This window comes from Aphidius gifuensis, linkage group LG4 (assembly GCF_014905175.1).
Source record: "Aphidius gifuensis isolate YNYX2018 linkage group LG4, ASM1490517v1, whole genome shotgun sequence".
Classification (NCBI taxonomy): Eukaryota; Metazoa; Arthropoda; class Insecta; order Hymenoptera; family Braconidae; genus Aphidius; species Aphidius gifuensis.
The window spans coordinates 1,390,131-1,403,818 of NC_057791.1; the positions used below are offsets into that span (position 1 = coordinate 1,390,131).

Below are 13,688 nucleotides of genomic sequence, written 5' to 3' on the forward strand. Positions count from 1 at the left end.
AACAACGATAACAACAATGCTTTGTTGCAAATAAAAAAAAAGATGAAATATTGTTTGTGGAAAAATTATTTATAAAAAAAAAAAAAATAATAATAAACAATTTATTCTATAAACTGGGCGCGTATTACCTAAGATATATATTAACCTTTCTTTTTACCTTGAACAATCATTTGCACAAACATATAGACACACGCAAAGTTATGCTTGAATACAATATCGTAACAGTGAACGGATTCTCAGGGGTTTGATTATATTTTTTTTATTATTAAAATGTATATATACTTTTTTTTTTCATATAAATTATTACTATTATTATAAATAAATGTTATAATAAAAAGTAATTCTTTCATGTCATGCATTCTTATAAATAATTTCATTTAAAATGATCGTAATCGATAATAAAAAATGAAATAATATACAGATTGTGTAAAATAGTAAGATTCGAAAAAAAAATATATATATAAATTCAAAAGAAATGGGTCAATTTATTAAGTTTTGACCGATTTCTATTTTTCGACGCGTGACGCACGGGATTATGGTTAATTTTTTAAATTTTTTTTCTTCAATTTAATTACTGCTTTCGATTAAAAAATAATTAAAAAAAAAAAAATTAATTCAACTTTATATATTGTCAAATTAAACAAACATAATATTTAAATAATTTTAAAAATTAATATATCAAATTTTAAATTTATTTACAATGACAAACAAGTAGCTAAACAAATTAGGCTAAATTTTTTTTCCTTTTTTTTTTTTTTCATTTATGCGTTGTCATTAAGTATCTTGCCTAATCATGCATAGAATAATTATTATTAGTTAATTGATTCTATTTTATTTGTATATTTGATTATTATTTATTTTAATTCTTTTTATTTTTTTTTTTGTTTAAAAAGTAAATTTAATTTGACATTGAATTGAATTAATTTCATGACAATATATGAGTGTTTTTTTTTTGTTTAATAAATTTTAAACATGAGAATGAGATAAATGTAAGTGAGAAAAATGAAAAAAAAAAAAAAAAAATTAAATAAAACAACTTGATTATTTCGCAATAAACTCGTGTTATACCGCGGGCCACCGTCCGCCCCAGCGTGGGACGAAATAAACCCGGACAAAGTAAAAAACCATTCACCCGATCTTTTACCAGTATTACATTAATATATACACCGTGTACATATCTTTATACAATAATCTCATGGATAATACCTTTATCTAAAAAGTATTATTTTTTATTTTTAACTTCCGTTTTTATTATGAGAGTAAATAATTTATCTACATTTTTATTTGTGACAATACTTTAATAAAATAATTAAATTCATGTAAAATAAACAAATATATATAAATAAAACCACAAGGATATATATAAATTTTAAATTAAATTTATATAAATTTAATTGTAAAATATATAAATTGGCACGCAAAAGCGAAATCAAGACCTTCATTGCGTCCTGGTTTTAACTATTAATGTATATTTTTATTTTTTTTTATTATTTAATTTAAGTATTATGTTGTTTTGAAATATTGAATAAAATTAAAGATTGTAAACATTGATGAGTAACAAATTAAAAAGAATTTTTTTTAAAAAAACTCACCAATTATTAAGACAGGTCAGGGTACAATTTCTAATTTTTCAATATGATAATCTCCCTTGAACCTTTAAAAACAAAATGAAACAAAATATATTTGTTAAATAATTATTTTTTATTTTTATATATATAATATTGTGTTATATATGAAGGTATTTTATTTACAATAGGAATTGACAAGATAATTATTTTTTCTTGAAATAATTTGTCGTATTTTTTTTTTTTTTTTTATTTTTCATCAATGATAAATAAATCCACATAAATAAAATAAAAAAATATTCATGTGGTTATTCAATATCATTAATTTTATACTAAACAAAAAAAAAAAAAAATATTTATATAAATAATTACGTTGTTTATTAATTAATTAAATTAATTTCTGTTGATTATAAAAAGCTAGTTGTTGACTAATTCAATTTGTCGATATTTTTTACGTAAATTACTGACAGGATCTTTGAATAGCACGGGATCCAGCCTCATGTTTGATCTCAGTAAAGGCATGTAACCAAATACAGCAACAAATGTATTCATACATGTTTGTCGTTGAATGAAATGATCTGGATCATTCCATGGTGATCTATAAATAATTTTTTAAAATAAAATATATATTGTAAAACTTTTTTAAAAAATAAAATATTAACCTGGTTCCTGCAGCTGTTGTATCTTTGTAAATTTTACGTTGAGTAACTTTAATTGGTGGTCGTCTTGTAACATGACTTACTAAAAAGTTCATAAGTATATCTTCACAATTTTGTGATTGTTCAACAGTTTTATGTAAAGTTGTACTCAATAATTCAGTATAAAGTGTATTATAATAACGATGATAAAATGCAGCACCAGTTAATACAATACTATAATCATTTATCCATTTACTTGTGTAACCCCATGATCGCTATAAAAAAAAATAATTATAAAATAATTATAACAAATAATCTCATTTACATACCTTTGAATCATCCCAATAATGTGATCTTGCTGGATAACCAACAATTCTATCTGGAAATGATTGCCATACAACAAATGCAAAATCAATTTCATCTGTATTAAGTGTAACATCTTCATCTAATGATAATATGGCACTTGTTTTAATTTGTGAATGTGGATAAAATCTTTGTGATATACCAGTAGCAACAATAATATTTATCGACATTTTAATACCCTGCCAGCGTGGTCGTCTAGGTACAGGTGAATCAGAATTCCATAATAATATTATTTTATCTAAATATTTACTTTTAGCAACATTTTTTAATAAACGATACAATACAGCTGTTGATCCTAGTTGTGAATAAATAATTGCTGTAAATGTATTACCTGGATCACTTCCTGTAAATGGATATTCTTCTTCAGTATCAGAAAATTTTGGTAATATTGCTAATGCACCAGGATAACCATTCCAAACTAATCTATCACGTGAACCTTCCCATGGTAATCTTTCACGTATATTTTCAAATGTTGTAAATATTATTTTTTCAATTGATGAAAAATATCTTTCCCAAAGAAATTGTGTTTGTTGACGTAATTTAAGAATTTTTGTATTTGATACAGATCTTAAAATATCAGGTATTTGAAATAACAGCCTTTCATCAGCATAAATAACAGCTTGTTTCCAATCAATACGTTCATTAAATGGTAATGCCCAACCATTACTAAGAATAACTGGTATACAACCAGCTCTAAGTGCCTCTAAAAATCTAAAACTACCAAGTCTTCTTCCTCTTGGTACAAGACAAAATGTTGAATTTAATAATAATACATCATAATCATAATTATCATATTCTTGATTATCCTGTTGACAATGTTCATCTTGTAATTCACGCCATGCTTTACCATGTCTACATGTTGTTACAAATACAAGATCTTTACCATTATGTAAATGATAAAGTGCATTTCTTGTTTCTGATCCAATACCATGTACATATCTTTTACCTTTAAATGCTGCTAAATATTTTTTAACATTTGGAAATGTATTTTCATTAGCTTGTCCAGCTTCACCACCTCTTTCTGGATGTTGTTTACCAAATAATGGTATTGATACATCAAATTCTGTACGTAAATTAAATTCTGACATACTTGCTTTTGCTAACATTGCATAACCAATATTAAATGATAATGAAGATTCTTTATAATCTGGCCATGTACCAGAATATAAATTAAATATTAAATGATTTTTTCCATTATTCCAGTATTTTAAACGTGATAATTTTGTTGGTAAATTATGAATAAATTCAGTTGACAATGGATCACGATCAAGTGTATCTAATGATAGCACAAATAAACATGCTTTTGTTGGATCTAATGTATAATAACGTGATTCAGTTATGACATTTAATATTTTTTGATAAAGTGGACTTATTGTATCATCAACTGGATAAACATATACTGTAAAACCATTTTTACATTTTTCATAATCAAAACATGTATTCATACGACAATCTTTTAATGGATTTTTTAATTCTCTATTAATTATTTTTTTATTTATTATTTTATTATCATTAAATTCATCAATTATTGATGTATATGATGGTAAATTTTCCCAACATTCATTTTTTTTTTTATCATTTATTAATTTTTTATTATTACTTTTTAAACGATAACCACCAAAATAACAATATCCCAAAAATGCTATTGTTACAAATAACAATAAATAACGTTTTTTTGCTTGCATATTATTTTATATTTTATTAATCACTTTTTTTTTTAACAGCAACTTTTTTAAACTTTTTCTTTTCAGTTTTATGGCTTTGTTTGTTTTTTTTTTTTTTCTTTGTATATTCTTAGTCTATCATTTTTTTAAAAAATAACTAGTACGTATTTATGGCCTTGTTGTTGTAAATAATTTTTAAATCTTCTTTATGTTTATATGGCATTTTAATGTCACTAGATGATAATTGACTCCACTGTGTTATATTGCTGAAATAAAATAATGATAAAGGTCAAGTGTTGATTGACAATATTTTTTTTTTTTTTTTATAATTAAAAGTAATTTTATTATTGATAAAATAATATTATATAATTACCTTTGAAATATTGGAGATGACAGCCAAGCGAATAATCGCCTTCGGCGACGTGCTTGGCTTGTCGTTTCTCCAAATTGCAACATGGAGCAATTGTCAAATGTCCAAATACATCAATAAACATTTATTGATAAATAATATAATATCAACAATTAATTACTATTGATCTGTTCATTATTGTTTTACGTTTTATAAACAAACAATTGTTGTTTATTTTTTTTTCATTTGACTTTTGATTATTATATTTATCCAACAAACAAACAAAAAACACACACAACACAACAACAATTAATTTATTTTGATTATTTAATAAGAGCAAAATTTATCACGTGTATTATTTTCTTTGTTGATTTATCATTGATACACTATTGTCATTTATTGTTTAAAAAAAAAAAAAAACTTATGAGAATTATAGGTTAGTATTTGACTATCAAAGAGCAATGCTTTATCACTGATAATATTATATTTTTAAATCACTTTATATACACGTCACAATTGATGATAATGCTCATTCAACATAAGTGCAGTGAATAGATATTATTATTTTTTTTTTTTATATTATTATTAAAATGCAAATGAAGCCATGACATTCCGGTGTGTAAAGATTAACAGATTGGAGCAAAAAAAAAAAAAAAGGTCTATCACGTCATTATTATCATGTTGTGTGTGCAACAAGGACAAAGACAATCAACATTAGTCGATAAGATGGCTGTCTGTTTTTAACATTAGAGAGTGTTATATTATTTGAAAAATAAATACTAAATATTTTAATTAACATCATAAAAGTATTTAAAATAAAATAAAATATATACTTACTCGATAAATAAATAAATGAAACACTTGCACTAAATCTTCAAATGACACATTATAAAACTATATGAAAAAAAAAATTAAATGGTAGCTTGATTTATTTACCGCGTATTTTCAATTAAAATTATTAATAAATAAAAAAACATACATGTACAAGTAACAAGTGTTTATTTAATATTAAAAATAAATTTAAAAAATTGAAACACTGTATTGTTTGACATGCATTAAAGCTTTAAATTACGTATCACAAGCGATATGAAAAAAAAAATTAAAAAATATGATTGCGCTCTAAGCAGCAAATTTAAATTTATAATAATATAAACCAAGATCAAATATGCAATTACATCAATTAAATAAAATCCTACCTTTTACGCGGATGTTCATCTTCCAACGCTGGTCATCAAAATTGCTCAGGATACTGCAATCCATGAAGACCAGAGGATGCTGCACTCCATGTAGTTCATGTGATGATTCAATCTGGTTATCAACAGGTTCAATGATCACACACACAAGCACTACACTGCACTACACAAAACAATGATTGCACCACACTTTTCACTAAAACTTTTGTAAAAACACTTTTCACTGCTTTTCACTACCACCACTTGTAAGTACCCAATAAAGTTTTTGTTAGTCTCTTATCTTATAGATATTTACTTGATGATAAACTATTTGACTCGATTGTTTAAAAATTATAATAAATTGTAATATTATATTTTCAAATATAGTCTATACTATTATTATTATTTGAAAGGTGTCTCGAGTTGTCGGCTGAATTGATAATATACACACCGTTGCTATAGCGGCAAGCTCTTTGATGTAAACAAGGTATTGGATAGAGAGGAGCAGAGAGGAGGCAAGCCATTTGCTAGAGGCAGTATATTCTGATGCTCTCAACCACTCTCAACTGCTCTCTCAACTACTCTAAACTCTCTCAAGACCAACATGTTGTTATTGATGGAGCAGTACCAGCACTTTACCAAAGACAATTACAATAAAAATTGGCAAACGTTTAACAACAACAACAACAACTTTAACTGGTGCATTAGAGAGAGCATGAGAGTCAATAATATCAGCACCATTGCTCCAGTAAAAGATTGATAAATCATATCAGATAACTCATGACTTGCTGGATTTCATTTAAACTTGACATGTTTTGGATTCAATTGCACTTGCAATATGTAAATAATTGAGTAATGATTATTCATTATCAGGGACTCATCATTGTTGAAGCATAAACATATCATGTAGATGGTCTTGATGCTCATTTTATTGCTGGTTCAAGTGTACCAGTATTTGATGATTGTTGAATTGTCAAATAGTTTATAAACAATTTGATTAATTTCTAAAGCACTTGGTAACACAAACTAAAATCGACAACGTACTTAATGACACTTTTAACACTATAATCATTTACTTGCTATTGTTTATGTTATACTTAAGCATTTACGCAGTCCTAGTTGTTCACATTCTTCTTTTTTCATTATGCAAATCTGATATTACATAAATTGGCAAGACTTAGTGTTTCAGCCATGAATAAATTTAATGCAACTGTAACAATATATTATTAAATTATTATTAGATAAATAATTTTATTTATAAAAAATAAAATAACTTACTGTACTGTAAAAATGATCTTGGCACCAATGACAAACCAATTTAGTCATTTGTTTAGTCCCATTTTTAATAATGTTCTTGAATTATTTGCATAAGCACATCAAATATTTTAGTCACACTTGTTGTTATATATCTGTAAACAATAAAAATATTAATTAAACATTATGTTATGAATAATTTTCAAATTGGAGTAATTATTATCAACAAAGAAAGAATAAATAAAAATGGCATTATTAAATGAATAAATAAATGATAATTAAACAAATAAATAAATAGTAAATTTATAAAAAATAGATAAATAAGCAATAAATAAGTAATAATTAAACAAATTAACAGTAAAAAATTGAGTCTAAAAGTGAATAAATGGACTCAAAACACGGACACTAAAAACCGACAAAGACCTCAGACAATGGAAAATTAATATTGAAATATTTCACATTTTTTTGATTATTATTAATAAAAAAACGATTGTTAAACAATAAGGATGCTACAACAATGCTATAAATATCAAAAATTTATAATTATTTATAAATAAATTGACAATCTCTTTGTCTTTGTTAAAAATGACAACCTAACCTCAAATTGATAATTTTAATTTGTCAAAATTATTGATAAAAATTACGTAATTATGTTTGTTTATGCTCCAAATAATTAATAATAATGAAAAAACATAATATTTACATACCATTTGTCCACTACTCAACAAATTAACAATTGCCTTTGTCAGCTCCAAGAGTCTTGACAGGTCCATTAATTTTGGCTAAAATTCACGAATTTCCCCAATAAATTATATCACATTTTGTTCAGAAAAATTTAATTAACCGATTTATTAACAATTTATAATTATTTAACAATTATTATTGCAAAAAAAAGTGAAAAAAGTCACGACACTAAACGACACACGTCCTCACTCGAACAAAGCCATAAGCCACCTAGCGGACAAATTATGTACCAAAAGTAGATCTCTGCTCATACATTACCATAAATTTTTTACTTATCGACAAGTCGGTAATTTTATAATAATAATAATAATTTAAAAATATTATAATAATAATTATTATAATATAAATTATATATATTTATTTATAATATAAATATTTATTAATAAAAAATATATGTAAAAAAATACCGAAAATTATCTTTAGATGTTAATTAATAATTTTTTGACTCATCGAAACACAAAAAAAAATTAATTATAAAAATTAAAATATTTATTTAATTACAGACAAAATCAACAAATAGTTTAATTGGGAAAAATCGTTCAACAACTCAGTTAAATATTTAACATGTCATTTATAAAGTAGGTCAAATTTAATAATAATATATTAATTTAGTTTAATTATATTTACACACTACGAGGCCACTTTACAGCCAATTGATTTGGAGTTTGATGATTCTGAAAATTATTATATATTTCAGTTATATTTATTCAAAAAAAAAAAATATCGTTTTAATGTTCACACAACTTGTTAAATTAAAAATTAAATATAAAATAAAATATTCTTTGATGATTTATTTTATAATTGATTTATAATTTGTTTGAAAATTACATTACAAATAAAACAGTTAATTTATTATTTAATTAATTGTAATTTGATTATTTTACCAGTACAATAAACACGTAAAATATAATTTTTAAATTAACATTTTCATATATAAGTACACACTTCAAATTAATATAAAACACCAAGTTTTAATGCAGAGAGATTAATTTATCTATTCGTTAAATTTCATTTTCATTATATAAAATGAAATATATGATTTATAATTATTTTATTGTTTTACTGGTAACAATGACCAGTGTAAAAGGTGCTGTGGAAAATTATCCTCCAGGATTAAGCTGTATAAATGGAACAACAACACCAAATACTTTAATTTTTATTCGTTATAATGCAACGGAAATTCCAGGGCATCATGTTGATTTAATTGTACGTATATTTAACTCAAATTTATTTATAAATAATTTTAATTTTTAATCAACAGATGGATGGTGAAAGTACAATTGTAGATTTAGATTTTCCATTAAATTTTGACTGGAGAAGATCAGTTGCATCCTCTTCAAGTGGTGGTTTTAGTATTTGCTTCGATGTACATGTTGATGAAGGTATAGTAATTATATTTTTAATAAATTATTAATTAGATTTATATATTTAATTGTGAATTTATTTTTTTCTGTTATTTAACAGGCATAGAAATTAAAGAACAGCCAATTGATTTTGATCATCGTGAGAAAGATCCATTGTAAGTTTTTTTTTTTTATTGAATTTTTTATTAAATATCAATGTTGATTATTTATTTATTTATTTTAATTTCAGTCCAAATAGTTTGATTAAAAAAATAAGACCAATACCAATCAGCAAAATTATCTATGCTCCATCTGAACGTAAATTAAAATTACGTCAACTTAAAATAAATGTTACTGATTAAATAAATAAATTATACTCTGATTAAAATTCCAATTTGCTCAACAACAATATCAACCACTCTATAATTTATTCAACAATATTTTTGGACAGCAATAATTTCTTCTACAAAATAATAAAAGTATTTTTAATTTTTTAAAAATAAGTTATAATTGTATAATATTTAGTTAGTATCTGTAAAAATAAAATTAAGCAATCAATAAAATATAATTTAAAAAAAAAACAATTTTAATTTATTTATTTTCAATACTAATTAATGTTTGTTCCACGATGAAATTTTTTTTGAGAATAGTTTAAACCTGTCTCTATTTGCTAGACAAATTTTAAAATTATCTATTCATGTCTTTTTTTTTAAATTAAAATTGAAATTGCGCAAGTTTACGTAAGAGGCATTTTTATTTTTGAAATTTACGCGCGCTACGCCATCATTGTTCGTAATTGTTTTTTTCTCTTTCTCTTTTTCTTGCTCTCTATTTAACACCCAATGGCTGCCAACTCATCGTAAATTGTTGACAATTGTAGTCATGCTACGTGGGCCAAATAATTTTTAATAAAAATAATAAAAACATTGTGTAATTCTAAAAATTACAACTAAATGATTTATATATTTATGAAATATTAAAAAATAAATATTTGATTAAATAAATAAATTAAAAAAGTAATTAATAATTAACAATAAAATGAGTTGGTTAAGCTGCGTCGTTGTGACGTTGCTTCTAGTGATTGTCAATGTCCAGGGTATATCTTGGCGAATGGATCCAAATGGTTTAAGATGTTTGAAAGAAGAAATGCAAGGAAATGTTCTTGTTGTTGGTGAATATGATGTATCAGAAGCACCTGGACAAAGAATGGACTTTGTGGTATGTTATTTATCATTAAAATTTCATCTCCAGATGGACCATTGTTTTGTATAAAATTTAAACCGGTTTATTATTAATTCCAGGTTAAAGATTCAAAAGGTCATATACTTTATCAAAAAGAAGACATACCACATGGTAAAACTTGGAAGTTTACATTTGTCACTGAAACAATTGACACATTTGAAAGTTGTTTCAAATCACATGTACCAAATCGTATGTTGATCATTCATTTATTGATTATTCATTTTGTTTATTACATTGTTTTTAATTAATTTAATTTTCATGTAGACATACGAGGCAATAAACAAGATGTTACATTAAATGTTAAACATGGAATTGAAGCTAAAAGCTACGAGGGTGTAAGTATCATTCAATTGATCTCATTTAAATAATTTATTTTTTTTATATTCTTTAAATACTATTCAATTAATATCTTTTTTATATTTTTTTTTATTATCTTTCTTTTATGTATGACTCGTTTCGACGTGCAGTTGGTAAATTCAATTTATAAATTTATTTATTTTCACAATAGTGGAACCTTTTAGTGGAACCTTACTTCCTGATTTTTGTTTTCACTGTTTGGATTTGTTTTTTTTTTTTTTTTTTGCTTTTTGATTAAACTCAGATTGTGTTTTTATTCTGAGGTATTGCAATGATTTTTATTGTCTTGTTGAGATTATTATTATCTTGGTTTGTGATTTACAGAAAAATAAAAGTCTAATGGCTTTTTGGTTTTAATATTTGAATGCTTGTATTTGTAGATTGGTGAAGCAGCTAAATTGAAACCAATTGAAGTTGAACTTAAACGTTTGGAAGATTTATCAGAAGCAATTGTTCAAGACTTTGATAGAATGCGTCAAAATGAAAAACATATGCGTGATACAAATGGTAATTTATATTATTTAAATCATCAATTTATTTATTATTAACATTTATTTATTTACAGAACAAACAAATGCACGTGTATTTTACTTCAGCATATTTTCATTGTTTTGTTTGATTGGTCTTGCAACATGGCAATCACTCTACTTGAGACGTTTTTTCAAATCAAAAAAACTCATTGAGTAGATGTTTTAATAATACTAAAACAAATAATCTTCCATGTACATGCAAATCAAGAAGGAAGAATAATTTGAGTAAAGCAAAAAATAAACAAAAATTCAATTAAATAACTCAAGATAATACTTTTGTATAAAAAAAACATTAAAAACAAAAAAAAAAAAAAAAATGGAGATAAACAACACGATGTACCTTGTACAGAATTATCGTCAATCATTGTCATTCATTTTTTTTTTTTATTAACATCATCATAAGCATTGTTGCTATTTACTTTAAAAGAAAAATAAAAAAAATTTTTTTTTTGTCTATTCGATAAATATTTTATTGTAATTCAATTTTATTAAAATATAATGATAATATTAATTTAACTAGTTGTTTTAAAATTTAAATTATTTTTTGATTCTTCATGTTGATATTAAAAATATGAGCTAATTGTTATTCATTTTTTTAATTGTTAACATATTTTTTAATTATTGATTTGTCAGATTTTTCAAATAATCATTCAACATAATAACAACAAAAATCTCTAAATAAATTCTAGGGTATTCAAGGAACTTTTTCATCCTCAGAATTACATCCTCCATTTTTTATTTACTCCTCCCCTCTCTCTCCTCACCACCTTGTGTCAATATCAATTATCAAAATCAAACCAAACGTTTATGTATGATAAAACAACAAGCACGTGGTTTAACAATAATCTATAATAATATTTATTTAACACAATAGACAAAGCAACAATTAATAAATAATGGCTCGCAGTAAAAAGGTAACGAAATAAATAAAAAAAAAACAATTAAACAATTTATATTTATAAAAAATTCAATGAATTAAAATTGTATTTTACAATTTTCAAGGTTAGAATAACATTTAATTAATTTTTTGATAAATAATAATTACAGGGAAGATGTGTAAAAAAAAATAAACATCAAAATCATGAAGAAGATGTTGGTTTAGTTAAAGCACCACATTCATTTGTAATACATCGTGGTACTGGTGAACATATTGTTGAATTGACAAGAGATTTTCGTCGTGTTATGGAACCATTTACAGCATCATCATTAAGAGAAAGAAAACATAATACAATAAAAGATTTTGTATCAGTTGCTGGTGTATTACATGTAACTCATATGTCAGTATTTAGTAGAACAGAAATGGGAATGTATTTAAAATTAGCAAGATTACCAAAAGGACCAACATTAACATTTAAAATACATAATTTTTCATTAACACGTGATGTTATATCAAGTTTAAAAAAACAAATGGTATTTGAAGAAGCATTTAAAAATTCACCATTAATTGTATTAAATAATTTTAGTGGTGAAGGTATGCAAATGAAATTAATGGCATCAATGTTTCAAAATATGTTTCCAACAATTAATTTAACAACTGTTAATTTAAGTACAATAAGACGTTGTGTTTGTCTTAATTATAATACAACAACAAAACATATTGATTTTCGTCATTATGCTATTAAAGTTGTACCAGTTGGTTTATCAAAAAGTGTTAAAAAATTGGTACAAGCTAAAATACCAAATTTATCAAAATGTCATGATTATTCGGAATTTATAACAAAAGCAATGATGTCAGAAAGTGAAGCTGAAGATGATGATACAAGTCATGTTACATTATCACAAAAATTATCATCACGTGGTAATCATGAAAAAGGTACAAGTGCAATTAGATTACATGAACTTGGACCAAGAATGACATTACAATTAATGAAAGTTGAAGATGGTTTATTTGATGGTGAAGTTATGTTCCATGAAATTGTACATAAAACAGAAGAAGAAATACAACGTATTAAAAAATCAAGAGATGATAAGAAAAAATTAAAAGAAAAAAGAAAAAAAACACAAGATGATAATAAAGAAAAGAAAGAAAGTAAGAAAAATGAAAATAAAGAAAAATCGCTAAAAGGAATGAAGAAAAAAGAAAATGATACATTGATGCATAAATATGCCAAGGAGTCTAATGATGCAAATGCATTTGAAGAAGATGATGATGCACAATATTACAGAGAAGAAGTTGGACAAGAACCAGACAAAGGTTTGTTTAATATTTTTTTATCATTAAATTATCAATAATTTATTATTAATTTATTAATTTTTATTTACAGATTTATTCAAGGGTAATTCATCAATGAAAAGAAAACAATCTTATGCTCCAAAATATAAACCTAAATCGAAAAAAGTTAAATTTTCTGATGATAAACAAAGAAATAAGTAAATTTTGTATGAAAAATTTTTAATAAATAATGAAACATTTAATAAATAAACATTTATATATATTTAATTTGTTGTAATAAAGATGTCACTAGTA

General features: G+C 24.1%; 5 protein-coding genes across 9 annotated transcripts in view; 3 read left to right on the forward strand and 2 right to left on the reverse strand.

Annotated features, from left to right (window-relative positions):
* Window positions 1–5,864, reverse strand: part of LOC122854353 (putative uncharacterized protein DDB_G0291812) — a 42,636-nt gene extending 36,772 nt beyond the window's left edge. For 2 of the 4 annotated variants that reach the window (XM_044154899.1, XM_044154896.1), the window contains exon 1: window positions 5,776–5,857. In XM_044154899.1, the coding sequence (XP_044010834.1) occupies window positions 5,776–5,839 (64 nt within the window). In that variant the 5' untranslated portion in view covers window positions 5,840–5,857. Of the gene's footprint in view, window positions 1–5,775 lie in introns of all 4 variants that reach the window. The other 2 variants (XM_044154897.1, XM_044154901.1) reach the window with 2 other exon arrangements.
* LOC122854354 (exostosin-1) lies at window positions 1,681–5,201 on the reverse strand. Its single transcript, XM_044154902.1, has 4 exons — window positions 4,604–5,201; window positions 2,533–4,496; window positions 2,228–2,478; window positions 1,681–2,163 (listed from the first exon to the last, which is right to left on the reverse strand). Exons 2-4 carry the CDS (start codon window positions 4,249–4,251, stop codon window positions 1,983–1,985), a joined length of 2,151 nt encoding a protein of 716 aa, XP_044010837.1. The 5' UTR covers window positions 4,252–4,496; window positions 4,604–5,201; the 3' UTR covers window positions 1,681–1,982.
* A 2,880-nt stretch (window positions 5,865–8,744) lies between the features above and the next one.
* On the forward strand, window positions 8,745–9,777 carry LOC122853690. The gene is made up of 5 exons (XM_044154107.1): window positions 8,745–8,955; window positions 9,011–9,131; window positions 9,214–9,268; window positions 9,343–9,425; window positions 9,767–9,777. The coding sequence occupies exons 1-5, from the start codon at window positions 8,776–8,778 to the stop codon at window positions 9,775–9,777; spliced, it is 450 nt and encodes a 149-aa protein (XP_044010042.1). The 5' UTR covers window positions 8,745–8,775.
* A 152-nt stretch (window positions 9,778–9,929) lies between these two features.
* LOC122854355 (transmembrane emp24 domain-containing protein bai) lies at window positions 9,930–11,686 on the forward strand. 2 transcript variants are annotated; one of them, XM_044154903.1, is made up of 6 exons: window positions 9,942–10,310; window positions 10,394–10,523; window positions 10,599–10,669; window positions 10,802–10,804; window positions 11,072–11,198; window positions 11,257–11,686. In XM_044154903.1, the coding sequence occupies exons 1-6, from the start codon at window positions 10,131–10,133 to the stop codon at window positions 11,376–11,378; spliced, it is 633 nt and encodes a 210-aa protein (XP_044010838.1). In that variant the 5' UTR covers window positions 9,942–10,130; the 3' UTR covers window positions 11,379–11,686. The 2 variants fall into 2 exon arrangements, with proteins under 2 accessions (XP_044010839.1, XP_044010838.1); XM_044154904.1 differs by lacking the exon at window positions 10,802–10,804 and having other exon boundaries at window positions 9,930–10,310.
* A 297-nt stretch (window positions 11,687–11,983) lies between these two features.
* Window positions 11,984–13,625, forward strand: LOC122854356 (protein Peter pan). Its single transcript, XM_044154905.1, has 3 exons — window positions 11,984–12,135; window positions 12,269–13,415; window positions 13,486–13,625. The coding sequence occupies exons 1-3, from the start codon at window positions 12,118–12,120 to the stop codon at window positions 13,593–13,595; spliced, it is 1,275 nt and encodes a 424-aa protein (XP_044010840.1). The 5' UTR covers window positions 11,984–12,117; the 3' UTR covers window positions 13,596–13,625.
* Window positions 13,626–13,688: the final 63 nt, after the last annotated feature.